Raw genomic sequence first — 27,203 nt, 5'->3', positions numbered from 1 at the left:
AACCCGCAGGCCCAGGGCCAGCACGATGAGCTGCTTTGCAAACCGGGTTCCGCCCAGTACGCAGGGACCGGTCCCGCGGCTGAGACTCGGGGTGGGGCGGAGACCGGAGGGGAGTGGGGCTGGGAGCAGCCCACGGGTAGGTGGGCAGGTGGGCGGGGGCGGGGTGAGGGAGCCGGGGGCCGCTGACCGGGGACCGCGGGGCTGCGGGCCGGGGACAGCCGGGCGGGGGGCGGGGCCCGCGGAGCCTCTGGGCGGCGCCCACAAGGGCGCACTCACCTGCGGGCGGCCGCCCCGCCCTAACCTGGTTTCCGGCGGGGGCGGGGCGGGGCGTGCCCGGGGGCGGGGCCGCGGGGCGGGGGCGGGGCATGCCTCCCGCAGACGTCAGGGACCCGCCGCGCGAGGTCGCCGGCCGCCGCTCTGCCCGTGGGCTCGGCCGGGGCTGCGGCGAGCGTGCGGGCCGCGCCGGGCATGTCTTAGGCTGCGGCCCCGCCCAGCGCTCGGCCGGCCGGGCGGGAGGGCCGGGCCGAGCCGAGCCTGGCTGAGCCGGGGGCCGAGCCAGGGCCCGAGCTGGGGCCGAGCCGGAACCGCAGGTAGGACGCGCCAGCCCGCGCTTGCCGCGGCGGGGCCTCCAGTCGCCGGCACCTGCGCGCCTTCGGGCCGCACCCTGCGCGGGGAAGGGACGGAGGGGAGCGAGGTCCCCGTGCGGCCCCGACAAAGGCGCGGGGGTGGGGGCAGCCGGCGCACCTGGCCAGGCCGGTCCCCGCCGCCGCGGAGGCGGCCCAGGTCTGCGCCAGGCAGGGAGGGGCTGCCCGGCGCGTGTCTACGCGGCCTGGCCGGGTGCGCGTCTACGCGGCCTGTGGAGGGGGCAGGCCCGGACCCGGGTCCCCGCCCTGGCACCGGCAGGGCCTGGGCCGCCCCCGACCAGTGCTGATTCAGGAGCAGGCGCCGCTCCCTCCCCCTCCAGGCCTGGCGCTCCCGCCGGGCCGCCTCCCGGCCTCCTCCCTCTGTCCCTCCCTCTGTCTTCCTCCTCTCTTCATTTCCCTTCGCCGCCTCCTCGCTGTCCCTGCCACCTCTCGGCCTGTCTCCAGCCTGCCTGCTCCTTCCAGCCGCCAGCCTACTTCGTTGCTGTCCCCAGCCTCTCCGCATCGCTGCCTCCTCTCCTCCTCCCCTCTGGACTGTGGCCCTTCTGGCTGGGATAGCTGAGGGGACAAGTTTGGGGTGTTTATTATTCTCCCTCCTGGCAACCATGGCCAGGCCAGCCCAGCCCCAAACCCGCAGCAGGCTGCTGGGAACCTCTGGTGACTCCCAGGCCTTTTCAGGATGGGCTGGTGGTGACAGTGTGTGGCCTGCCTCCTGCAGAGCCGCCTGACCAGGCTCTGGGGGCTTGACCTCCCTTTGCTTTAGGCAGAGGCTGTGGCCTTCTCTGGGGGAGGCCCAGTCTGCTGGCCACAGGGAACCAGCAGCAGGTGACAGCAGAGAATGAGACCTGAGGCTGGATGGGGGCTGGGAGACTCTGATGGGGTGGGGGCTCTCTGGAGAGCCCTGTCATCTCCCCCAGCAGGATCAGGGCTTTCTGGGTGGTAGGGTTGTGGAGGCCTTGTATCTGCTGTCTGGGCTCTGGAGACTCTGAAGTTTCACCCTGAGGTCCCCAGTGGTTTCCTCTCTGGAGGCTGGGCCCTAAGAAAGGGCAGGGGTCCCAGAATGAGGGGCGTGCTGGTGAACTGGAACTGCCTCCTCCTGGTGCAGACGGTTCTCCCTCTTCCTGCCTGCTGGGCAAGGTGACAGTATACATGGAATGCATGGCCCCTTGGGCATTCAGATGGGTGGAGCATGGTGTTGGTCTTGCACTGCCCACCTGGAATGCAGCTGAGACCTCAGTGAAGAGCTGGGCTTAGTCTCTGGTGTGGGTGTTGGGCTTTGCAGTATAAGGCCTGGGCCCCAAGGGCCCGGGTGACTGGTATAGACTGTGTGCACTTCCTGGGAGGTGTGTGGGGGACCCTGTGTGACTGTTCCCAGCTTAGCGATGGCCCCCACCTGTCTAGCTCTGTCCAGGACCGCCAATCCTTCCCAGCTCCTCTGTCCCACCCTCATGTCCACCTCCACACCTCTACTTGCAGTGGCCCTGCCTTTATCTCCACCTGTGCACTCACCAGGGTCCCAGCACTGTCACTTCTGTCCTGGGTTGTTGCCCTCACCTCTTGACCAGTCTCCAGATCACCTTTGGACTTGTCTCCTAATTTCACCTGTTCTCTACATGAAGCAGATTGTGATGTGCAGGGACTCAGAGCCCCAGGGCTGGCCTCCTGGGCAAGGAACCTGTACACTGGGTACAAGCTCCTGCCCAGACCCCGCCTTTGAGTGCATGCTCTGCTCTCAGAGCCACAAGTTCTCCCTCAGCCTAGACGAGGCCACCGCACTTACATTTTGCACTGAGCCATGATGGAGCCAGTCTTGCGCCTGAGGCCTTCTTGTGTCAGGGCTTCCAGAGAGTACTGCTGGAGAAGTGGGCCCTCTGGCTCAGGTTTCATGTCCTGGGAACCCTGAGGGGTCACTGTGAGGTGCTCCTGGTGGATCAGGTGGACATGTGGGTTCACATACAGGCAGTGTAGCCAGAATTCCATGGACCTTGTCCCCTGGCACCTAGAGAGAAGGGGAATAGGTGGGGCCTGGGGGATGGGGAGGACCTTGGGGGGTCTACAGGTAGGCCTCCAAGGAGAGGCAGGTGGGACTGAAGGCACGCCTGGGAGGGGTGGGTGGCCTGCTATGCTGAAGCCCAGCAGTTCTGGAATCAACCAGTTTGAGCTTAGATGGGCAGATCTTTGGTGGGCCTCAGGTGTGTCCAGGGGTCCAAGGCCCAGACCAGGGAGCCCCACTCTTATGACCACCTCCCTCCAGGGCCAGATAGACCTCGTCAGCACCAAGATGAGCGTCACGTCGTGGTTTCTGGTGAGCAGCAGCGGCACCCGCCACCGGCTACCACGCGAGCTGATCTTCGTGGGACGTGATGAATGTGAGCTCATGTTGCAGGTGAGTGGGGGCTTGGGGCCTCTTTGCCTGGGTCCTTGACCCACAGGAGGGTTCTGGGGCCTCTTGTGGGCAGGTATGGGGGGGCATGAGTGTGCTGTGGGCACAGGCTTCTGTGTGTCAGGCCCATTTCTTACGGGAAAGTGCCTGGGCTTCCATTGGATCCTCAAAGCATCAGGGCCAGGAAGGTGATACTGCCCTGTGCAGGCAGAGGGCCGAGGGCTCACCACAGAAGCTGCTGGAAAGTGGGTATTCCATGTCCTCGTTGTTCGGCCATCAGAACTATCTGAGGATGGTCCTGGTGGTCTTGTTCCTCTATGTGTCCAGGTGAAAGCTGGGGGCTTCCTAATGGTGCCCCAGGTGGGAAGGGCCTAGTAGGGAGGAGTGCTGTGCAATCAGAAAATTCTTCTCTGGATGGCCTGGGTCTCAGAGTCTGGGTTGGCTTCTTGGGGCTTCTGCATGTGCCTGTTTGGGAAGGAAGGGCAGTGTTGCCATCCTGGCCTGGGATATCCTTTCCTGAATGAGCTGGGCTCCCTGTAGCCTACCTGCACCCCACCTTTCAGCATGGCACACGGGCCCTGGCCCCTCCTGGGACCCTCAGAAGGAGAAGAACATCCTATTGGGCAACCTGTCTGTCCAGCTGAGGGGCTGCTGAGGGGGAGTTTGCCACCCCCCAGGATGTTTCGGTTTGGCGTGGCCTCCCATGTGCAACCCTGGCTGCCACTGCACTCCCTGGGTGCACCCGGCTCTGTCAGGTGGGCAGGGCCGGGATTGTGCAGGGTACCCTCACAAGCACATTTACCTGGGCAGCAAATGTTTGTTGACCTCCATCTGGGGAAAGCACTGTCCCAGTGACACTCCATTTGTGTCTGAGTTTGTGTCCCTCTGAATTCACATATAGAAACATGTCTCCAGGGTGATGGTTTTGAGAGGCAGGGCTTTTGGTGGGATCAGGACTTGATGGCCTTATGAATGGGATGAGGGTCCTTAAGAAAGCCAGTAGGGGCTTGCCAAGAAAGGACTGAGGCAGACAGGGCCCTTGGTCTCAGGCACTGTGATCTTGGCCCTCCCGCCTCTGGCATCGTGAGTGATGTCTCCGTAGCTTACAAATGCCCAGTCTGCGGTGTCTTGTCCTAGGGCAGAGAGGGCTGAGCCAGACCCTGGCTTCTCAACAAGCGTCCTCCCATGTGCCTGGGTCTGCACCTGGCACGCCTCAGGTTGTTCCTTGGGCCCAGACTATTCTCTGCCCTTTACCCTCTTGGTGCCTCTGTAGGTGGTCAGACCATGTCAGCAGCTGTGTGCAGGAGCAGCAGGCCAGTGCTTCCCACTGCCCCTGCAGGGGTGTGTTGCTCAAAGACAGCCACAGGGACAGGCAAGGCAGTGTGCGGGACACTCACCTCGAATCATTTTCTTGTGCTATGAAGCCATCTGGTGATGACTTTACTCATTGAAAGGCACCAAGACTGTGTAAGATGTGGGGGCTCAGGCTGTCCCCAGCCTTGGAGAGTAGCCCCAGCCTGACCTGCGGGTTGCTCCACAGTGTGGCGTGGAGCTGCATGGCCCTGATTCAGGTGTGATGAGGGTGTGCCCTGCCATTCCCCCTGGTGGCCAGGAGGGCTCTGAGAGGAGCCACAGGGAGCCTGGGGTTCGGGGGACCTAGCCTAGGCGCTCGGTGGCCCCGCCCTGGCGCTGCTTGCTGTTCTTCTTAGGTGCTGGGGTGCCCAGACAGGGCTGAGGCCCAAGTCCTGCTTCTCAGCCTGGGAGTGGCAGAGCCCTGAGCAGGGCAGGACAGTGGTGGCTTCTCAGGTCTCCTTGCCAGGTGGCCCCTCCTGGGTTGCCTGCGTTTCTGCCACTCCATGTCCTGGGTGGTGTGGCCACGTAACGTCTTGCATGGGAGACAGCTTGAGGAGTTGGTGCAGGCACAGGGTGAGTGCCGGCGGCAGCCCTCGGTACCCTGGCAGCTGCCCCTTCCCTGTCCTCACCCCTGTAGCCCTTGCTCGGTCACCCTTCCTCATGCCATTTGGGCCTGGGTTGGGCCAGCCTCCCTTTCTCCTCACACCCCGAGGAGCCACCTCTGCTGGGAATTTCTTTCCTCCACCAGCAGCCCACCCAGTGTTTCTCCCACCCGGCCAGACCCCCACCTGAGCCCTGGCCCCCATCCCAGCTGGCTGCAGGCTCCCCAGCTGCCTTCCCTTGACCACCCCTCTGGGCTCTCAGGAGCTGGGTCCGTGTGGCCATCCCTTTCCCAGTGGCTTTCTGGGACCTGCACTTGAGGGCCCTCAGGCCCCTCTGCTCCTGCTTGTGGCAGGCCATCACATGCTGTCCCGCACCCTCCCTGGTCTAGTTTCTGGTCCCCCTCCATGGCTGCACCAGCGCTCTCAGAGGCCCGCGCCTAGGCTCAGCCTGGCCCCTTCTCTTCCACTCTTTCCTGCCCCTCACCCCACACTTGGAGCCCCCGAGTGCTCCTCCCACCCCATTCACAGACAGGAGTCCCAGCCCTCACACCTGTCCTGGCTTCCCAGGGGACCTGATTCCACTTTTACCTCCCCATGTGGACTCTATCAGTCCCCACCCCAGCCCACTAGCCAGCGCCTTCCCGTTGGCTCCCCGAGTGCCCTAGGCCTCCTCTCTGGGCCCAGAAAGTGCTCCCATGCTGTCCTCTCCAGGCAGGAGCTGGGCACAAACATGTCACCCATCAGTGAGATGTCCCCGCTCACCCCCATATGGGGAGAGGTGCAAAGAAGGCAGCACTGTGGGCAGGACTGGGGCTCCAGGGCTGACCAGGCCCACAGTGTGAGCAGGGAGGATCAGCAAGAGTGGCAGAGGGGCCAGGCAGGAGGGCCCTTTCAGGGGAGGAGGATGAGCATTGGGGCTGGGAGGCCTGCGCACACGTGTCTGTGTGTGTGAGTACTCGTATGTCGCGCGCGCGCGTGTGTGTGTGTGTGTGTGTGTGTGTGTGTGTGTGTGTTGCCAGTTCGTGGGGAAGTGTCTTCTGTCCTCTTGGCCTCCACCATGCTGTCCATGGGCAAGTATGACAGCTGGGACTCGGACAATTGCCTCCTGAACCAGAAACCACAATCAGAGTAGCCTTGGGAGCCCCTGCTGGCAGCAAGTCCAGTCAGCCTGCTGCGGGCTCACTGTGGTGACACTCGGGATGAGCTGGCAGGAGGGTGTGCCTGAACTTCGGGTTGTGACCACTACCAGGGTCAGCACAGCCAGTTCAGGGCTCTCCTCTACGGGGAACATCAGACATAAACTTGGGAGACATATCTTTATTCCATTTTAAAGTGAGTACAGATTGTCAGACCTTTTCTCCAACTCCGGAGCCCCTGGTGGCCTCGCCCTCTGGTCTCCGCTGTCAGAGGCCTCCCTTCCTGCAGGCCTGGTTTGGGTGCTTCAGGTCTGAGCCCTGGGCCAGGAGCTGCCTCTCATGGGTGGGCTGGCTTCTAGCCCCTGAGCATGTGGGCTTGGCAGGGTGGGGGTCTGCTTCTGGTCTGAGGTGTCACGGCTGGGAGGGAGGTTTCTGGAAGAGGGACACGGGTTCCTGGAACATCTGTGATCTGAGAGGGGCATGGCAGAAGGGTGTCTGGGACAAGGCCCTGGCCAGCAGGAGAAGGTCAGACCTGGGAGTACGTGGGTAGCCCAGGCCCAGGTGTGATTGGGGGCTGGTGGGACCCCTGTGTTGAGTCCAGAACCTGGGAACCGGAGGTGGGGGAAGCATCTTTCTGGGAGAGGGGAGGTGTTGGGGACAGGGAGGTGGTGAGCCTGGACAGAGAGTATTATGTGGGCTAAGACCAGGGCCAGGCGAGGGTCTCAATGATGACGCTTTCAGAGTCCCCAGAATGGTGTGACCAAAGCCAGATGGTGGACTGGCAGGGAGAGGGCAAGGAGAGGTCCCCAGGGCCTGTGGCTCTCAGGCAAGGCCACTGTTCCTCCAGGCCAGGGACAGTCCCAGAAAGTTTCAGCAGCAGAGTAACAAGATCAGAATGCTGGCCAGGGCCAGGTGGGGGTGGGGCAGACGGGGAGTGGCCAGGGTATGGCCACAGCTTGAGGACTAAGGATGAAGACCAGTGGTGTGTGTGCCTGGGAGTGGCAAGGGGTATGTGGGGCTGGTGCTCCTGGGAGGGGCTTGGAGGGTGTCCAGGGAGGCTGGCTTGTGGACAGCAGGCCCATGGGGTCACAGGTTGGGAAGTTCAGGTGGAAGCCCTTCCAGGGCTCAGTCTTCAGCAAACCCAGTGTCTAAGCTGCCCATCCCCTTCACCTCGGGCCAGCAGAGCCCGGAACTGTCCTGGGCACCCTTCAGGTGAGAGCAGGTGGTCTCAGAAGCCCCCAGGCCATACTCTTCCCCCATGCCCCTTCCAGACCCTGGCCCAAGGAGGGGCCAGAGCCCAGCTCTCAGGCTCAGGCTTGGCTTTGCTGTGGCGGTGGGTTCCTTCTGAATGTCTAGAGAGCTGGCCTGTATAGATGGCGGGGTGGCAGGCCGAGGTGAGCCTCCAGCCCATCCCAGAGCCCTAGGCCTCTGGCTGCTGGAGTGGGCTCCGAGTAGGAACCATGTGCCTGTCTTTCAGGGCTGCCCAGAGGGGCAGTCAGATGGTCTGCGCGTCAGGTACCCACTTTCACCTAGAGGGCTGTGAGGCCCTCCACCCTATGGCCCTCCTCCCTGGGGGAGTAATGCCCAGAGGAAGGAGTGCCAGTGTCCCCCAGCCAGTGCCTCCCCTGCTCTTTGCCAGCCACCAGGGCCCGTAGGAGGAGGAAGTACGAGGAGCATCCAAGGCCTTGGGGAACAGGCTGAGGCCAGTGGAGGGAGCAGTGTTGGGAAGGCCCCTCAGGCCTGTCCTCTCTAGGGCAGAGACTGGTGCTGGGGGCAGCTTTGGATGAAGAGTCTGGGACGGGAAGAAGTGGGGCTCAGGGGCTCAAGGTCTGACCCCCTCTGCCAGAGTCCTGCTACTCTGGGGGTGGGTGAGTTGGACCAGGACTGGTCCTGAGGCCTCTCAGTGAGGGCACTGGCTGGCAGAGCCACCAACCTCTATTTCCCATGGATGATGCCAAGGGAGGTAACTCAGAGACGGCTGCCCGAGGACCCAGTGCTCCTGGGTCAGTTGTCCCCCACACCCTGCCCACATCCTGAGAAGACAGAGGGCGGAGTACAGAGTGTGGCTTGGGCCCCGCCCTCCTGTGCTCCCTTCTCTGGCTCCCCAGGTCTCTACCGCCGCACCATCCTTGTGGGCAAATTGGACACCTTGGGGCTTCCGGGTGCTCCCTCCTCAGTGGCAGTGTTTATGGGAGCATGGAGGCCAGTCTGTCTAGCTGCAGTGCTGTCTAGGGTCTGTGCTGGCATACCTGCAGGGCTAGACATTAACCCTGGGCCAAGCCTTGTGACATTGCCTGTGTCCCCGCCCCCCAGCCCCTGCTGTGTTCCCTGGACTCTGACAAGGAAGGAGGCTATGTCCTGGGGGCCTCTAGTGCTTATCTACTGATGGAGCGGGGCAGGTGGAGAGGACCAGGGAGGAGGGGCTCTGCAGTGGCCATATATGTGAATGACCAGCTTGGGGGGAGGTCCCACTGGAACACAGGTCCTGGACCACCTTTGTGGCTGGGGGCCATCCTGAAGGGAGAAGGGAGCGGTCGTGCCAGCCCTTAATCTCACCACAGGGGCCCTGCAGGCTGACCTCAGTGTCCTGCGGGGGTGCAACCTGAGCACACACTGTCCTTGATGGTTCCCCAGGGTTGGCTGGTCCTGCTGGCTGGGCCCCAGGCCTGTGGCTTCTCACGTGGGGGAGAGGGTCAGCAGGGATGCAGCCACTACCTGGACACCCACAGCCCCAAGCTGTGCCACGTGATTTGTGGTGTGGGGGTATGGGGGCGCCGGGTGCTGAGACCTGAGACTTGAGACACGTGGCCTTGTGGACTGGGTGACATGGCCCCTACTGGCAGACCCTAGGTAAATAGAATGTGACCTGTCTCTGCTCTGTCCTGGTAGGGCATGGGGGCTCAGTTGTGGTCTTCCAGTCAAGGCTGACAGCAGGAGAGAGCTGGGGTGACTGTCCTTAAGAGAGGTCCTGGGGGCTGGGGATGTGGCTCAAGCGGTGGCGTGCTCGCCTGGCATGCGTGGGGTGCTGGGTTCGATCCTCAGCACCACATACAAATAAAATAAAGATGTTGTGTCTACCGAAAACTAAAAAATAAATATTAAAAAATTCTCTCTCTCTCTCTCTAAAAGAGAGGGGGGGAGAGGGGTCCTGGGTAGGCTGGTGGCCAGGGAAACTGAGACTCAGGTGGAAGTACCATGTGTATGTTGAGGGGTTTGTGGGCAGGTGCCAGGCCCTGGCCTGCCAGGGTGTGGAGGATGGGTGGCAGCTAGAGGTGGAATTGGGTGACTCTCAGTGTAGGAGTGAGCCTGAGACTCACACGCATATGTGTCTATCACACTGAGAGGCTGTGTGCCCTGTGGGGCAAGGCCAGGAGGAGGAGGAGGTCCCTCCCTGAGACAAGTCTCCTGCTCTGCTTTCCTCTGGGTTCTACTGGATGCCCCTGCCTGCCCTTGGAAGAACAGCCTGTTCCAGATGATCACAGGGTTCCCATGGGCTCCCACTGCTGAATGGGAGGGGGCATTGGAGAGGGCGTTCCTGGAAGCAGGGCCAGGGGGCAGCAGAGGATGGGCGAAGTGGCCTAGGCATCTTGCCCTAATGCCCTGTGGCCTGTCCTGGTGGCATTAAGGGGTGCCCTCTGCCAGGGGTTGGGGGCTCAGGGGCTAATGTTGGTATTGCTAAGAGTGCAGGCAGCATGGGGTGCTCCACCCTGGGTGGGCCCACAGGGGTGCCTCTCCTCTCGAGATGAGGCATCTGAGGCTGTCTCTATGCCTCCCCAGTCACGCAGCGTGGACAAGCAGCATGCCGTCATCAACTATGACCAGGACCGCGACGAGCACTGGGTGAAGGACCTGGGCAGCCTCAATGGGGTAAGTGTGGTGGACTCTGCAGTGGCACTCCCCGGAGCCCTAGCACCACCCCCTACTCCTGCTCTGACCCTGCACTTCAGCTCTAGCCCCTCCCCTCTACCTTGGCCCCGCTCTTCAGCTCTGGCCCCTCCCCTCTACCTTGGCCCCACTCTTCAGCTCTGGCCCCTCCCCTCTACCTTGGCCCCACTCTTCAGCTCTGGCCCCTCCCCTCAGCTCGGGCCCTGCCTCATCTCCTGTCCTTGGCCCCTCCCCTCAGCTCTGCCCCTTTCTTCATTTCCTAGCGTGGCTCCACCCCCATTCCCCAGTCTACTCCCAGCCTCCTGCTTCCCTAGGGAGGAACCCTCCTCTCTGCTAGAGGCCAGAAGGGCTTTCACTGGCTAGGACTTGATCTCCAGGGGTGGCGTGGCTTTTTCCCCGGTGAGTGGACACCTCAGGTGATAGAGGAGACAGGGCTGGGAAGTGTACCTCCATGGAAGGACCCATGCCCAAGTGCCCTCTCTGGGTATGGGAGTTCTGTGACCTTCCCTTCTGTGAGTTGTCACTGGCAGGAGCAGGGAGGTGGCCAGGAGGGAGACCCTGGTTGCAGGAGTCGGGAGGGTTGGCTGAGAGGAGCCCAGTGTGTGGAATGGAAAAACAGGGCCACAGATGTTGATCCTGGAGGTACCTGTTGGGATCTCTGTTTTAATGGACGTGGGCCATCCTAGGATGCTATTTCAATAAGAAAACAAGCCATCAGGGTGCATCCTTTTCCCACCCATGCAGTTGTGAATCGGAGTCCCACCATGGCCTCAGGCCTTACCTACACTGTGAGCCTCCTACAAGCACGAGTCCTACCCTTTGTAGCCTCTCAACATGCTCCCAGCAAGGGGGCCTCAGGTCCAACTGGGGTCTGCCTCGAGCCCCTCCCCTTAAGCCCACTCATCAGATGGGGCAGCCCACCTGTACAGGGCTGCATGAATAACAGGTGTTCCTCTGTTACCTGAATGGGCTTGAGAGGGCCCCCGGGGTGCTGACCTGATCTGCACACCTGGGCCCTGGAGGGCCAGCTACCTGACTGGGCTCTAATGTCACAGAGCTGTAGGCTGTCTGTGGCACCCTGAGGTCAGCCAGGGACACAGGTCAGCAGGGAGGGTCTGCAGAGCCTCAGCAGCTGTCCCTGGCTGACCCCACAGCTCAGAGCACTGCCCCGTTCCTCCACAGACATTTGTGAATGATGTGCGCATCCCAGATCAGAAGTATGTCACGCTGAAGCTCAATGATGTAATCCGCTTTGGCTACGATATCCTTTTCCCGAGAAACTCCCCTCCTCTGGACTTCTCGTTCCAGAACCAGGATCACAGTTCATCCCGGAACTGTGTAGGGGCCTTAACATTCACAGCCAGGTCCTGGCGACTCAAGAGCACAGTGCCCATGGCTGGGCTCCACCTCCTATTGGGGACCCAGGGAGTTCCCGTCCCTGTCTAGGCCTATGCCAGCCTACTTACTGAGCCCAAGGCCACATAGGGCTGGGGATCAAGTGACCACTCCCTGGAACCAGGGTCCTGGTTTGACCGCAAGCTCTTCAGGCTGGATGTCCTGTGCTCTGAGCATGTGGGACATGGCGAGGGAGCTCTGGCTGGGCTTGAGTGGGCCCACACACCCTGGGCATGCATCCCCACACTGGCCCCCATGCTCTGGGTGCACGTCCTCCCAGCTCTCTCTGCTCTGTGTTCTCTTTAACGTAAGTCCACATTCTAACATGTACGTGCTAGAGCGTGTGCAGCACCGTGTTCCTGAGGAGGCACTCAAGGTTAGTAGCGGTGAGCCCAGGACTGAGTAGGTCCAGTCCTGGACTCCTTGGCCGTGAGACCTTAACCCCATCCCCTGTCTCTGCTTCCTCTGCCTTATCTCCCTGGCATACATTCCCCAGGCCCAGATCCTGGCTGTGGGTCCCATGAATCAGTCTGACCTGTCTTGCCCTGCCAGAGAGCCCAGTCTGGCAGGTGAGGAAGTAGCCACTACTCTCCAGGCGTATGCAGTGGCTGGGGGGGGGGGCAGCTGGAGAGGGAGTGGTGGGGTAAGGCTGAGCCATCAGCCTGCCGCCATCAGGACCACGCGAGGACGGAGGCTGTGGTCCTTATGATGCTTGGCTATGTGGCTCAGAGGACAGACCTCTAAGGCTGGGTAGGTGGCCAAGAGCCCAGGGAGGGGCTGCTGAGGTCACCCGTTGGAACAGAAGTCTCACTAGGAGCAGAGTACACCAACGGTGGGGCAAGAAGCTGGACCCCTGTGGCCACCCAGGGCCCACCAGCATCTTGGGTATGAGAAGGGTCCTGTGGAGGCTAGGAGCAGGAGGGCAAGAGGAGGCACACGTGTGGAGGCCACAGGAGCACCTTCTGAGCAGGTGCCCTTGAGTATGCTGGGTCATGTGTGCAGAGCCCTCATTGGGACCTGGGAGAGCCACAGGAGGCAGGTGTCCCCTCTGCCCTTGCTTGTTGGTGTGGGAGCACAGGTGTGAGGGAACCTGCTTAGAGCTCAGCCAGGAGCCCAGTGGGTGGACCATCCTCAGCCTGTTTTTCAAATGACCGTGGGCAGCATGGGGTCACACAGCCAGAGCAGCAGGGCCTGCGAGCCCACTCTGCCAGTATGCATGTGTCTCTGGTCCCCAACCTTGAGGACTCCTGCGCTTAAAACCCTGCCACCTGGACCTGTTTCTGGTGGGGCCTGGAGATGGCAGTGTCCAGACACTCTGTGCTGGTGTCCTTAACTGCCACCTCCCATCAGAGCAAACCCCAGCTGCCCCTCAAAGCTCTGTGGCCTGAGGTGTGGATCCTGAGCTGCCTAAATGGGCAGGTCTCATGCTCTGTCCAAGTGGGAGGGAGAGGCTGGGTCCACCCTGGGTAGCTGTATCCCAATGTTGGTGCCCACCCCTCACCCCTGCCGGCCTGCCCATAGCATGAGAAGTACACCAGCCAGCTGCAGGTGAGCGTCAAGGGCCCAGCACCCAAGAAAGGCGAGGCACTGCCCGAGCACACACCCTACTGCGAGTCCTTGCATCCCAGGCCGGAGAAGGGGGACCGGAGACCTGGAGCAGGTAGGCCTTGGGCTGGTGATGAACAGGGACAGGGTGGACCATCCTCATGTCCCATCTACCATGCACCCACAATATTTCCTCCACCTAGTGACTATCCTCACATCATGTTCCTCTCCCACAGCTCCCCCATCATGCCCTGTCCTTCCCCACTGTACCCCATCTCCCCCAAAGTGTACCTCCTCCCCTCCCTGCATGACCCTGCACCCCAGCTTGCGCACTTAGGGCACCCCTTGCCTGCTTGTGCATGGGCTCAGGTGCCCATACATACCTGCACCCTCACTCTGTACACACCTGCCCAGGCACACCACATCCCAGAGTCTGCAGTTGGTGGGCCACCAACTGGCCACCCATGTAGTCTCAAGCAGGTCAGAGGCAGGCAGAATGTGGATGCTGGAGGCTAAACTGCCCAGCATCAGAACACAATTCTGCACCACAGAGCCACCGGGGGCTGGGGGCCTCCACCACAAAACCTGGTTGTGTCTTGCGTGGGATGATAGCTGCCACCCAGCTCTGGGTGTGCACAGGGGGAGGGCGTAGCACTGGGAGGTCTGAGAGAGCACCTGGCTGGGTGTGAGGGGTGTGCGGGGTGGAGATGGAAGGGGGTGTGTCCAGGGACTCTGCCTGTCCTCCCCCCAGCCTCAGCCTGCACATCTGCAGCAAGAAGCTGTGAGCAGCCAGTGTCCGGCTGGGGGGCAGCTGCACACCTTTTGCTTTCTGGAGTCAAGCCCAAGCTTGTCTTTTGGAACTGGGAAGGTTTCCAGAAAGTCATCTGAGCCGCCTGGAGCCCTGCCCGCGTCCAGGCTGTGAATACACACAACTGGTGACAGTGGCTCAGAGCAGTCAGCTGGGCAGGAGGGTGGTTCAGCCCCGAGGGGCAGTAGAGGGTCTGGGCCAGGTACCAGGGAAGGGCTGCCCTGAAGCAGATGTGTGCTGCTGTGCCAGGTCAAGGAAGGTCCTGGGGAGGGGCGCTTGCCCAGGGAGGTTCACCACAGGAGCACGGGGTACTGGACGGTGGCCTGGCCTCCAGACCCTCTGCTACCTCGCAGCCACCATGCTGATGGCGGAACCAGTGCAAGCAGGAATTAGAAAGCCAGAGTTCACATGAGCTGTGACTTGAACCTTGGAGGCCAGTGTTCAGACAAAAACAGTGCTCCAAAGCACCCAGGTGCCACGTGGGCCTGGGTGACCAGCCATCTACAGAGCATTCGTGGCCAGAAGGGGGGTGTCGGGCAGGCTCCAGGAGCAGAGGTCCAGCCAGGGCTGACCAGATTGCCTGCCCCAGGGATGGGCTGTGGAGGACTATACCCCTAGGGAGAGTTCCTGCATGGCCACTCCCAAGGAGGCTCAGGCAGGGATAAGGCCCTGCAGGCAGTTGTCCCTCCCCAGGCATGTGGCTCAGAGCAGGGAGCTGCCAGCAGGGTCTTCAGCAGCACAGTCTGAGCCAGGAGGTGATGCCAGGGCCCGCTCCAGAGCCCCGCCTGTCCCCCAGCTCCAGTCCCAGAGTTTTCAACTCCCCCCACAGAGGCAGTGGCCTACCGCACACCGCTCTATGGGCAGCCCTCCTGGTGGGGTGAGGACGACAGTGGCACGACACCTGAGGACCGGCGCCAGGAGGAACCCTGCCCAGGTGGGCCCCACACTGGCACATGCCTCCCCACTCCCAGGGGTGCGGGGTGGGGACGGCTGGGCCCTGCGGGGAGATGGGCATAGTGGCAGAGGGCGGCTGTCCCGAGGCCTGGTCTGAGAACATTGCCCCCCAGAGCGTCCCAAGGAGGCGGCCCAGCGGGATGGAGAGCTGGATGGCTTCCGTGCGCCTGTGGAGCCCCAGGGCTACTCGCTCCGGCGGGAGCCCAGCTACTTCGAGATCCCCACGAAGGAGGCCCCGCAGCCCACACGGCCCCCAGAGACGCCTGTGCACGAGGTGCCCACGAAGGACGAGGAGGGGGGTGGGGGCGCGGCCCCTGTGGTGCAGAGCCACGCCTCCTTCACCATTGAGTTCGACGCCGGCAGCCCAGGCAAGCTGAAGATCAAGGATCACATCACCAAGTTCTCCCTGCGGCAGCGGAGGCCGCCCAGCAAGGAGCCCACGCCTGTGGAGGCCGTCTCGGCGGAGACCAAGGTGGCCGACTGGCTGGTGCAGAATGACCCCAGCCTACTGCGCCGGCCCGGCCCCGGGGATGACCGCCACAGCACCAAGAGTGACCTGCCCATCCACACCCGCACCCTGAAGGGTGAGTGCTGCCCAGGGGCTAGTGGGTGGGGGCTGTGGGTGGCCGCACGTCCACCATGCCAGCGATGGGCCCCATCAGCTTGGTCGGTTTCACTGATGAGTTCCTGAGAACCACAGGCCTGAGGGGCAGGGTCCTGCATGTGGGGTGCCCTGCCCTGCCCTTCCCCGCGTGAGACCACGTGTGATGGCTTACCTCTGTCCAGGGCAGCGAGGCCTCTGGGCTGAGTGCTGTCTCCTGATGTGTTGGCCCCCCAGGCCACAAGCATGAGGACGGCACGCAGAGCGACTCCGAGGACCCCTTGGGGAAGGCGGCCACGGGGGCCGGGGCCCCAGCCGAGGGCTCCGGGGAGCAGGTGCGGCTGCAGAGGCAGATCAAGCGGGACCCGCAGGAACTGCTGCACAACCAGCAGGCCTTTGTCATCGAGTTCTTTGACGAGGACACGCCCCGCAAGAAGCGCTCTCAGTCCTTCACACACACGCCTGCCGGGGAGCCCAAGCCCGACAGGCGCCGAGGCCCGGGCACTGCCGACAGGGAGCGCCCGGGTGCTCCCACCCGCACGGCAGGCAGCGGCTCGGGACCACAGAGGGCCAGCTCACTCAAACGGGAGAAGACTGAGGAGCGGCTGGGCAGCACCTCGCCCGCCCCCCGGGCACCTGCCCGCCCCTTCGGCAGCGTGGGGCGCCGCTCCCGCCTGGCCCAGGACTTCATGGCCCAGTGTCTGCGGGAGAGCTCCCCATCCACCAGGCCTGGCCCCGAGAAGGTGCCCCCAGTGCTGCCTGGCCCCCTGACACCCCGAGGGGCCAGCCCCGTGGGACCCCCAACACCCCCACCACCTCCCACAGACCCCCAGCTCACCAAGGCACGCAGACAGGAGGAGGAGGACAGCCTCAGCGATGCGGGCACCTACACCATCGAGACAGAGGCCCAGGACAGGGAGGTGGAGGAGGCCCGCAAAATGATTGACCAGGTGCAATAGCAGCTAGGAGAGTGCCCATGGGGCGCGGGGGGAGGGCACTCCCACTGGTCTGCTCCAGGCCTCTGGCCCCATGCCTGGTCCAGCTGGGTGGAGGGGCTCCAGGAGGCCTCATAGCAGCCCTGTCCCAGCCTCTTACCTGACTGGAGCTGGGCCCATTTCCCACTTGACATGTCCAGCTATATCCTGCCCTGTCCCCTCCAGTAGGAGTGGGACCAGGCACCTCTGACCCTCAGTGCTGTCTCCTTGCAGGTATTTGGGGTATTCGAGTCTCCCGAACTCTCCAGGGTGTCAGCGGCCACCTTTCGCCCAGTCATCAAAGGGGACAGAGAGGAGTCCAGTGATGAGGGTGTGGCCCAGCGCATGGCATTGCTGCAGGAGTTTGCCTCCCGGCCACCAGGCTTGGCACCCCAGGTGGAGCACCAGGTGTGAGCCCAGGTGGCCCTCCAGAGAGGGCCTGGGGCCCGAGGTCAGCAGGCCTCTGATTAGGGCAGGCTCCCAGGGCAGTTGGGCTGGGCTCTGGCATGGAGGGCTCAAGGCCAGGTGCTGAGGCCAAGCTGAGTTGGGTACCAGGGACATGGGCTGCCCTAGACTGGACTGATGGAGCCGAGGGTCAGGGCACAGCCACAGCTGCTGACCAGAGCTGAGCCCTGACTCCCGACTCTGCCCCTCTGGCAGAGCTTGCCCAGTGGGTATTCATGATGGGCTCACACAGGTCCAGGTGAGACCGTGGGAGTGGGGTCACCTTGCTGTCTGTGCCTGGGGGTGCATGTGGCAGGTGCAGGTAGCACAAGTGGATGCCCTCCTGGCTCTTGGCCTCCAGATGTGTGCTGCCCATGCTGTGGACACGTACTCCTGCCCTTCTTTCTGCAGGGCCTCCTGGTTCCGGGCTCCCCTGGGGCTCAGAAGTGGGTGTCTCGCTGGGCCAGCCTGGCCGACAGCTACTCAGACCCAGGTCTGCCAGGTACGTGACCCAGGGAGGCCATGGGGGTGGAGGCCAGGTCAGGAGAGCCTCAGGCCACCGGCCACATTCTTGGCTTGCCTTGTCCTGGGCTAGAGCAAGGTGGGCCGCGTGCTCAGGGCTGCAGACCTGCAGGCGCTCTAACCTGCTGTCCTTGTGCCTTGCAGACGACGGCCCTGGGCCCAGGGCTGGAGAAGCCGAGGGGTCCCTGCCTGCACGCACGCGGCGACTGCTCCCACGGCTACCAGGCGACAGGGTTGCCAGTCCTGCAGGTCACGAGGCTGCCAGAAGGAGTGGGCCCGGGCCACCTGACCTGGGCAGAGAGCCGGCCAGCTACCCCGTGGGACAGGAGGACCTGGAGCCCGACAGCCTGAGTGATGCCAGTGGGTCGGACGGGGTCCCAGAGCCAGGCGCGGAGCAGCTGGAGGGGAGGCGCAGAGGCCCCCGGGAGGGGCCAGCTGGGGCGCGGCGCTCACCCAGGACTCCTGGGGAGCCGGCCCCCACATCTTTCTTCATTGGAGGCCAGAGCAGGGAGGCCACTTCCTCCCAGAAGCCGCATGTGGCTCCTGGGGAGGTGCAGGGCCCTGGTCGGGCAGCCCAGACCAGCCCCCCAGCCAGCGATGGTCTCTATGTCAGTACCAGCGGGAGGATGGTCATCCAGCTGCGCACTGGGCCGTCCCCAGAGCCCCACAGCCCCTGCCTGCCCCCTCCCAAGGAAGCCGTGGCCTTTGTGCGGCAGGAAAGCTTCACCAAGGAGCCGGCCAGCAGCTGCCCTGCACCTGGCAAGCTCCCGCACATCTCCAGTCACCCCCTCCTGCAGGACCTGGCTGCAGCCCGGGCCTCACGCATGGACTGCCACTCGCAGGACACCCACCTGATCTTGAAGGAGACCGAGTCAGCCCTGGCAGCCCTGGAGGCACGATTGCTCTCCAAGTCTGCAGAGGAAGAGGGGGAGGGGGACAGCACCCCCAGGCCCCCAGAGGACTCCTTGTCTGGGGACTCAGATGTGGACACAGCCAGCACCGTCAGCCTGCTCAGTGGCAAGAATGGACCCAGTCCAACAACCCCCCAGCCCCGAGGGCGACAGGAGAAGCTGCCTTCCCCCCCAGCAGTGCCAGACCCTGGGGGTGCCACCCAGAGCAGCACCCGGGAACAGCTGTCCGAGAAGCAGCAGCACTCACCAGGCCCAGCAGACCTGGGCTGCGGGGAGCCCCCAAGACGCCTGGCTGCACGGCGGGGCCATGGGCCCCGAGGTTCCCTGGATTGGCCTGATGATGAGCGGGGCTCTGGCCTCACCCACCCACCCAGCTCAGACTTGGTCATCTCCAACCATGAGACCCCAGAGGCCACCGGGGCAGGTCGGGCAGGACCTCGTCGGAAGCCAGTGGCCCCCCCGCCATCGCCCGCTGCTCGGGAAGAGCAGAACCGCAGCTCCACCAGTGCCCAGAAGGTACATCAGGCACTGACCCGCTCCAACAGCCTGTCCACCCCCCGGCCCACTCGGGCCTCCCGCCTGAGACGAGCCCGACTGGGGGACACCTCAGACACCGAGGCCATGGACAGTGAACGGGGGGCCCCGGCCAATCCCGAGCTGGCCAGCCGGCCAGCTCCTGAGCAGACCAAGAAGCTGTCGCGCTTGGACATCCTGGCCATGCCCCGGAAGCGGGCAGGCTCCTTCACCGGGCCCAGCGACTCTGAGACAGCCCCGGCCCGCGCAGGCTTTTCCGGCCGCAGTGCCGAGCTGTACTCCACCAGCCGCAAGCCCACCATGGCCGAAGCCCGCGCCGCTGCCAGGAAGGCCGCCGCCACTGCCACCGCCACCCCTGCGGGCTCCCGTCAGCCCTTCAGCCGGGCTCGCCCAGGCAGCGCCAGATACTCTTCCAGTGAGTGTGGGTGGCGGGCTGGCGGGCTGGCGAGCGGGCCGGACCAGGTTGGCCTCCAGCGCCTGGCACCTCCCGCACGTCTGCCTGCCCCGTGGCAGCCGGGGAGCCCTTGCTCCCAGAGCTGGGGTTGGGTGGCCGACTTGCAGTGTCCCTGCTGCCCCCGTGCAGGCAGATGACTCTGACCTCCCTGGGGACAGGGGCACATCCCACGCCCCCTGGGCCCAGGGGCTGGCCCTACCACTCTTCTTACACTCCAGCTGAGTCCTCCTGTGACTCCTGAGCCACCCACCACAGGGCCTGGGGACCTGGGGGGCTCTCCGTGGTCCTCTGCTCCCCGTGCTGCTGTGGCTGAAGCCCAGGGGAGAGCGCTGGGTGCCTGTGCCGTCGGCGGGAGGCTCTCTGACAGCCTTCCGAGCCCACAGACCTCTCCGCCAGGGAAGGCTGGGTCAGACCCCATGAGAGACCCACCCTGCACCCGAGGCCCATGTGTCCAGCGACAGGTGACAGTGGCCGCTGGAGCTGCTGCCCACCTGCCCTGACAGGGTCCTCACACACACAGCCTGCCCTCTCCTGGCCTGCCAAGGGAGCTGTGCTCATGGAGTAGATTGGTTTGAGGCTGAGGAGCTGCAGCTCTGCCCTTGTTCTGGCCGCACTGCCCTGCCCAGGGCTGGCCCACCTGCCCCCACTACCTGCCGCCCACCTATGGCTGCTGGGTGCACTGGCAGGAAGTCTGCTTGGCAGAACCCACTGTCACTGCATGCCACACCTCCATGCTCCCAGGCATTCAGGCGCCCGGCCCAGCCACAGAGCCTGCGTGTTGGAAGCTGCTTCAGAGCCTCAGATCAGGGCTGGGTCAAGAGCCAGGACCCTGCCCAGGGGCATGCCTGGACTTACCCTGTGCCCTAACCCCCTGTGTGACTGACCCTCAGGGGAGGTCCACCCCCATCTTCCCTGTCAGCTCAGCACCTTTCCCTGCTGTCCTGGACTGGTTCCTGTCTCATCAGGGATAGATGTCACTTGGGTCACTGAGGTGGACTTGGGAGTACCTGGCCACTCAGCCCACGTATTTTCTGGGCAGGTGGTGGCTGGTGGTGGCCTGTGGTCCCCGCAGCTCAGCGACTGCTGGTGCTCTGCTGAAGGGTTTCTGGGATGGGCGCCAGCTGCAGGCACCTGCAGTCTGGGGACCTCAAGGGCCCCAGGGTGCATGGGTGCTGAGCTTGCTCTGTTCTGTTCTTGCTCCTGAACCAACCCACTCACTCAAGACGCGCGTCGCCGGCAGCAGGGCTCAGACTACACGTCCACCTCCGAGGAGGAGTACGGCTCCCACCACGGCTCCCCCAGACACTCGCGCTCCCACGCCTCAACAGCCACGCAGACCCCCCGGGCCAGCGGTGCTGGCCGTGCTCGCCCCCGGGCCCCCGGCCTCCGGGACACTGATGACGAGGAGGAGCCTGACCCCTATGGTTTCATCGTGCAGACAGCAGAGATCGCGGAGATAGCCAGGTGAGTGGCCAAGAGCCGGCAGGGGCTGGGCTGGGGCTCTCCTCCTGGCCCCAGGTAGATGTGGAGAATGCTTGGGCGGGCAGTGGATGAATGAGATCTGCCCATGAGGATCAGAGACCCCAGGAACAAGGCGGGTACCCCAGTGTTTTTATTAGAAATGAGCTTCCTCACGTGGTCATTCAGCAGCTGTCGGTCTCTGGCCCAGATGATGGGAGGATGGTGCGGGGAGATAAGTGGAGTGAACATGGTCTCCCCTGAGCAGTGGTCAGTGCCACAAAGGCTGGCCTCAAAGGTTCATGGAGGGACAGGTGAAGTCCTGGACCTAGGTGGATGCCACGTATTTTGTTGATGCTCAGCCCGAGAGCCCCTGAGGCACCCTGAAGTTGACGAGAGGCAGGTGGCCCTCCAGAGAGTGACCCACAAGAAGATGGGGGACATAGGCATGTTGGCAGGGATGGCAACTGAAGCCACTGTGGAGTAGGTGTGTCAGGAGCTGTGGAGAGAGGAGGGCTGGGGCAGAGCTGTCCCTTGGATACCCAAGGTGTGCGGGTGATGCCACCTGAGCAGAGCATGGGGGCTGTGTGGCCACCCATAAGAGAGGTGTGGTCCCTGGATGGAGGCACTGTACCTGGGCGAGGCGAAGGGGCGGCGGATCCTGAGTGCCAGTGTGCCCCTGGGCAGAGAGGGCCCACAGGCAGACAAGGCACGTCCCCCATGTCAGAGGGACATTCTTCTATGTTCTTGTCATGTAGGGGGTGGGACCAGTGAGGGGTCCCAGTCCTGGTGGGCAGCATGGGGAGGCTGATCAGACAGAGCCCAGCTTGGGGCATGGGCCAGAGGCACTGCTGGTCATAGAGGGGCAGGTAGTGGACACCCTGTGACAGCTGGGGACAGAGACCTGGTCCTCCATGGGCCCCAGGACCAGGGTGTGGCCCCAGCTAAGGCCATGTGGGTGGTAGGGCCAGGGAATAGCGTCCACCCCCAACAGGTCTCTGCCCCTTCCAGCTGCCTAGGTGCCTTGCTGTGGCATACCTGTTGCCCTCGCCAGCGCTCAGGGAGATGCCCTGCTCCCTGGCCGCTGCCTGCAGAAAGGCCCCTGGCCTCCAGGCTCTGCCCCCACCCTCTGCCCCGCTCTCCCCCAGGGTGTTAGGAACCCAGGTTCTAGTTGCCATGGCGGTCCACCCTTTCCCTGCCTCAGCTCTCCTGCCTGCAGGGGTGGTCCTGTGCCCCCCACACCCTGTGGCTGAGTCGCACCCACACCCAGCAGCCACCATGCCCAGTCCTGCCCAGGAGCGGGGGGGGGGGGCACTGCCCTCCTCTTGGCAGACCCACCCTGTCCCCCTCCAGGGCAGTGGTGAGTGGAACCTCCTGGTGGGGCTCTGGCCCATTCCATTGCTGCCATGGCTAGTTGGACATGGCTTGGGGCCAGAGTGGGGGGTGGCATATCCCAGGCCCCTGTCCCCCATCCAGTGCCACGTCAACGTGGCAGGGTCCCACCTAGGCCTGGAGGAAGTGCACTACCAGGTGGGGGCAACCTCAAGGCTCGTGGGCTCCTGCTGCCCCTTCCCCATGGCGGGAGTTTCCATGAGGACCCCCACAGACCTGTCCTTCCTGCCGGCTGCAGGCTAAGCCAGACTCTGGTGAAGGACGTGGCTATTTTGGCCCAGGAGATCCATGACGTAGCTGGAGACGGTGACTCGCTGGGCTCACCAGGGCCCACCCGCAGTCCTTCTCTTGGGAATGTGCCCAGCACCCCCGCCTCAACCATCTCCGCCCGGGAGGAGGTAAGCCCTGGCTTCCTGGGTGCCTGTGCCAGGGACAGTACCTGCTACCGTTGTCCCTCCCCAGTCCTGCACACCCTGAGCTCAGACCCTCTGGGCTGACCCCCTGCCATCCCCCCACCCCAAGAGGCCATGGCCTGGGGAGGCCAACACACCTGAAGCTCAGCTGCCCCATCCAAGGGAGCAGGCGCCGGGGGCACTGGGCGGGGCAGAGCCCCTCATGCCCTCTGCCTGTTGTAGCAGAGGGGCTGCTCCTTCCACCCCTTGGTGGTTGCCCTCTGCCAGGTGTGCCAATGCTGCCCGCCCTGCCCCTCTGCAGCTGGTGCAGCGCATCCCAGAGGCCAGCCTCAACTTCCAGAAGGTGCCACCTGGCTCCATGAACTCTCGGGACTTCGACCAGAACATGAACGACAACCGAGAGGGTGCCCTGGCCAACAAGACGCGGCCTCGGAGCCGCGAGGAGGTGCGGGTCCCCTCCTGCCCCACCGCCAGGCTCGCGGGGTCTTGGCCGGCTGTCTGGGTGCAAGGAGTGAGCAGGGCCACCTGGGCACTGCTGGGCCATGCTAATGCCCGGGTCTTCCCAGGTGATCTTCGATAACCTGATGCTGAATCCTGTGTCCCAGCTGTCACATGCCATCCGTGAGAACACGGAGCATCTTGCTGAGAAGATGAAGTGAGTCCGGCCCTCAGGCAGGTGCTGATGTGGTAGGTGGGCGAGACCCTGTCAAGCCGTGGCCTGCAGGGCCACATGGTGCGCTTGCTCACCTGAACCCGGCCCCACGTGGCAAGCAGAACCTGGGCTCGGAGAACCCCACCTCCTCCCTCCCTAGTCCCTCAGTGTTCTGCACGAAGATGGGGACCACAGCGCCAGCAGCCTGGCCCTCCTTATGCTCTGGGGCCCAGGAATGGGTCACGTGAGCAGGAGAGGTCTGGGAGGTGTCACGCCCAGGTCCCCTGCATCCTCATTCTGTCCTGTCCCTCCCCTGGAAGGATCCTGTTCCAGAACACGGGCCGGGCATGGGAGGACCTGGAGGCCAGGATCAACGCCGAGAATGAGGTGCCCATCTTGAAGACGTCAAACAAGGTGAGGCTGGGTGGGCAGGGTCAGGCAGGGTCCCGCCCCCCCTAGGCCTGGGAGGGGATGCTCCAGTGGTCCTGCTCCACCCACCCACTGTTTCTTCCCCAGGAGATCAGCTCCATCCTGAAGGAACTGCGGAGAGTGCAGAAGCAGCTGGAAGGTAGGTGTGGCCCAGCCCTGGGGCAGGTGAGGGGGAGTCTGCTGGGCCACCCTGCTGCTGGACCCTCTGTGGCCTGACCCTCCTGACCTCCAACCTGCAGTCATCAATGCCATCGTGGACCCCAGTGGGAACCTGGACCTGCTCACGGGAAACAGAATTTGCACAAGCTCGGGGCAGCCCGGGCTCGGGAAGGGCTGGACAGCAGCCCAGAGCCCGTCCACGCCCACCTCAGTGGAGACCTTGTTGCCAGCCCTGCCCCTAAGGAGCTTCCCACAGCGGGCCAACTGTGGGCCCCCCGGCCTCCCGGAGCCTGCCTTCCTCCCCGATGCAGAGAGGTTCCTGATCTAGTCAAGGCCAGGAGGGCCAGGCCAGCCTCCCTGTGCGCATGTGTCCTGCACCTGCCCACCCACCTCTTGTCCCACCTGCCCGACCTCAGGCAGTTCTCTGTGAAAAACCCCACATGTGCCATAACCCCATGGGCAAGCACCTCCCACACCCAGGCCCCCTCCTCAGCCCCAGCCAGCACCCCAACCTCATCCAGCCTCCAATGGCTGCCCCTACCCCCACAAGCCTCCTGGCCCAGTGTCTGGTGTGGCCACGGCCAAGAGCAAGCCCTGCAGGACACATACCCACCCCTCATCACTGTTTTTTTTTTTGTTGTTCTTAGCTTTAAAGAAAAATGTAGTTTGTGCCATTGCAGGGAGGTCCCACCAGGTGACCACAATGCTACCCTCAGCCTGTCAGGGCCCTGCCTGGACTCACTGGGAGGCTCTGAGCTGACCTGTTGCCACCCTGCGTGCTGGGCACGGGTCATTCAGTGCCAGACGTGGAGCTTGGGAGAGCTCGGCCTGTTCCCACTCCTGTCCAGGAGGGAGAGGACCTGCCCTGGTCGCTCTGCCTGCCCCAGTCAGCACCTGGGCAGGTGAGCCACCCTGGAGGTGTTTGAGGCAGAAAGCCCACAACTCTAAGCCTCTGGTGCCAACACAACTGCCAGACCCACGGAGCTTCAGGCTGCCCCAGGGAGACGGCCCACGTGTGGGCAGGTGGCGTAAGCTGGCCTGTGGACCTGGGTGCAGAGTTGTGAAGACAGTGTCCATTTAGAGCCAGCCCAGGTCCGCCGGCACACTGACTGCAAAGAGCGGCAGAGGTCATCCCAGCCAGGGACCTGGACTTCTAGGGGGCCTGGGGGTGGGCACATGGGCGCACAGCCCCCGGGTAAGGTGAGCGCAAGACCAACGGGGCTGGGAAGCAGGTTCCCGAAGCTCCCTGGTTGGTGGTCTGGACAACATGGCTGCCTCTCGCTCCCCCAGCCTCCCTGTGCTGTGGCATTAAGTCAGTCCTCCGTAGCAGGCTCCTGCGGCCTGACCCGGGGTGGGGAGCAGGGGTGGGCCCAGGAAGGTTGTGCTTTCTCAGGATCCTTCAGCTGGGAGCATGCGGGGGAGCAGAACCTGCTCCCCTGCTGCAGCGGTGGCCGTTTCTGGGGCCACCAAGCCAAAGAGCCTGTTGGCTGTGGTAGGGTGGGGCGTGCCCCGGGATCAGATTGTGGCTGTGCCTGCGCTGCTCCTGGTGTCAGTGCAGGCGTGGGACCCTGGTGGGCCCTCCACTGTGGGAGGTGGCTGCAGGCCACAGTTATGGGCTCCCTGTTTACAGATAGCTGGCATGGAGTCCAGTGCAGGGCCCTGCACACCTGTGCCCCGGCCCACCTCATGTTTACGTGTGTGTATGTGTGTGTGTGTACACTGTGTGTGTGTGCAGGGAGGCTGGGGGATCCCGCCTGGCCCTGTCCCCAGAGCCCACTGTCCATTTGGAGGAGGTGCTAGTCCAGCCTGCCCGGGTGCCACCCACCCCTGCATGCCCCTCCCAGCTGCCCACATCCTGTTTCCCGGAATCAAGCCGTGGCCACTGGCCTTGTCCAAGACTTATCCACCCTCACCCCTGCTCACTGCTGTACAATTCTTTTTATGCACAAACTGGTGTCCCACCCCCATGAGAGTCCCTGTGTTCCTCCCCTCCAGCCTCTGACCTGGGATTAGTACCTACCTGCCTGGCTTCTTGGAGGTATGGCTGTACACTGTTCTCAGGTGGTCTCGTGGGTATCTTTCAGAAAATGGTTATTTTATATGATTTGTCATGCAGTTCTAATAAATCATTCTTGTATCACGTGGCAGCACACCAGTGTCTGCTGCCTTGGTCTGCTCCTCCATCCACGGTCTTGGGGTGGGGTGCTGCCTGGGACCCAGCTAGTTTCCTCATGGGGTCAAACATTCCTTTTGACCCCCAGAGCCTTGTGGCTGCAATTCAGAGGTGATGCCACCAGGTGGCGACCTAGGCAAGAAAGCCAGGCAGACGGTCCCTCCTAAGGAGAGCAGGTATTTTTTGGCCGTCAGTGACACGGCATTCAAAAACACTCTGTTGTGCCTGAGCTGTGTAGAAATGGGCAGCAGGTGCCAGCACCCTGTGCCAGGAGTCCCTGCCACCACAGTTCTTTCCCCTGACCTAGTCACTGGCTGCCTGCAACTCTGGGTCTTCAAGCCTGAGGGTATCACTGTCCCCACCACCTTGATTCTAGAAGGCCCCTGCTGTGCAAGTGGCTGCTGGCTGGGCATCTGCAGGATGCAGCCCGGGAGCCTGGGGAGAGGCCTGGTCAGTGATCAGGCTTCTTGGTGCCAAGCACATGCTGTGGCCCCCATCAAACCTACCCCTTTCACTGGCACCTGCCCAGCTGCCAGGCCCTTCTCCTGAATCTTGTGACAGTCCCCATTGGCAGCCGCCCATAGTGGCTCAGGAATAGGCCCCACTTCTGTGGCAGACACCCCAGCCTGGCACCTTCACGGAGGAGGAAGCTAGGCCAGCTGGGGGCCCCGAGGTCTGCATCGGAGTGGATCATGTGGGCCCTACAGTCAGCAAGCCTTCCTGGAGGCCTGAGCAGACCACCCAGCGACCAGTGGCTGCAGGAGGTGGAGGCCAGGGGGCTGACACTCAGGTCCCTGTCCTACAGAGCCAGGGCTTGTCTTCCTCATCTTCCTGGATGGGTGGCTGAACTCAGGGTAGTGAGGAGGTAGACCTGCCACACAGAGTGGCCTGGCCTGGGGGGGGGTGAGTTGGGGGGTACAGGAGAGGAATTGGGGAGGGGAGGCTGGGGCCTGCAGTAGGCCAGGGCAGGGGGCCACGGTACTCAACCTTCTGGATCACCTGGCCTAGAGGTGCGTGGCTGGACGGCAGCAGCCCAAGTGGCGAGGTGAGCTCCCACTGGCTGGGGACTCACTTGGGGAGCTAGGTGTGGGGCTTGGGCAAGACCCCAGTAGGGAAAGAGGTGGAAGGTCAGTGGCTCTGAGCCTGTGTGGGCTTCAGTTCATTGGCAGAAATGAATAAAAGCCCCCAACGTGTACCTGCACGCTGGCACCTGCCACTGATTCTCCTGTTCTAAAGAAACTGATCTCCAGAAAGCACCAGGCCCGTGGTTTTCCATGCAAAAACTAGTGACCTTTATTTCTCAGAGAAAACTTTCAGAAAAATATATGGTAAGAAATAATGGCCCAGCCATGGAGGGGCACTGATTTAAAACCTCCAGACCAACA

At 63.2% G+C, this 27,203-nt stretch overlaps 1 protein-coding gene across 3 annotated transcripts; it reads left to right on the top strand.

Annotated features, from left to right (window-relative positions):
* The first annotated feature begins 527 nt into the window (after positions 1 to 527).
* Positions 528 to 25,785, top strand: Cep170b (centrosomal protein 170B). Of its 3 annotated transcripts, none has more exons than XM_077799602.1 (19): positions 528 to 590; positions 2,896 to 3,027; positions 9,893 to 9,982; positions 11,183 to 11,263; positions 11,715 to 11,771; positions 12,917 to 13,055; positions 14,578 to 14,682; positions 14,816 to 15,286; positions 15,541 to 16,253; positions 16,512 to 16,673; positions 17,133 to 17,223; positions 17,388 to 19,103; positions 20,366 to 20,606; positions 22,231 to 22,390; positions 22,707 to 22,850; positions 22,972 to 23,060; positions 23,378 to 23,471; positions 23,574 to 23,625; positions 23,726 to 25,785. In XM_077799602.1, the coding sequence occupies exons 2-19, from the start codon at positions 2,923 to 2,925 to the stop codon at positions 23,971 to 23,973; spliced, it is 4,758 nt and encodes a 1,585-aa protein (XP_077655728.1). In that variant the 5' UTR covers positions 528 to 590; positions 2,896 to 2,922; the 3' UTR covers positions 23,974 to 25,785. The 3 variants fall into 3 exon arrangements, with proteins under 3 accessions (XP_077655728.1, XP_077655727.1, XP_077655729.1); XM_077799601.1 differs by having other exon boundaries at positions 16,512 to 16,685; XM_077799603.1 differs by lacking the exons at positions 528 to 590; positions 2,896 to 3,027; positions 9,893 to 9,982 and adding an exon at positions 10,328 to 10,399 and having other exon boundaries at positions 16,512 to 16,685.
* Positions 25,786 to 27,203: the final 1,418 nt, after the last annotated feature.

This window comes from Urocitellus parryii, chromosome 6 (genome assembly GCF_045843805.1).
Source record: "Urocitellus parryii isolate mUroPar1 chromosome 6, mUroPar1.hap1, whole genome shotgun sequence".
NCBI classification, from domain to species: Eukaryota; Metazoa; Chordata; class Mammalia; order Rodentia; family Sciuridae; genus Urocitellus; species Urocitellus parryii.
This window is presented reverse-complemented; position numbering and strand designations above follow the sequence as displayed.

Coding starts and splice junctions, on each gene's coding strand:
- Cep170b (XM_077799601.1), top strand. CDS start 2,923: ATGAGCGTCACGTCGTGGTTTCTGGTGAGCAGCAGCGGCACCCGCCAC. Junction 9,983..11,182: donor ACCTGGGCAGCCTCAATGGG/GTAAGTGTGGTG, acceptor GTTCCTCCACAG/ACATTTGTGAATGATGTGCG. Junction 17,224..17,387: donor CTCAGACCCAGGTCTGCCAG/GTACGTGACCCA, acceptor TGTGCCTTGCAG/ACGACGGCCCTGGGCCCAGG.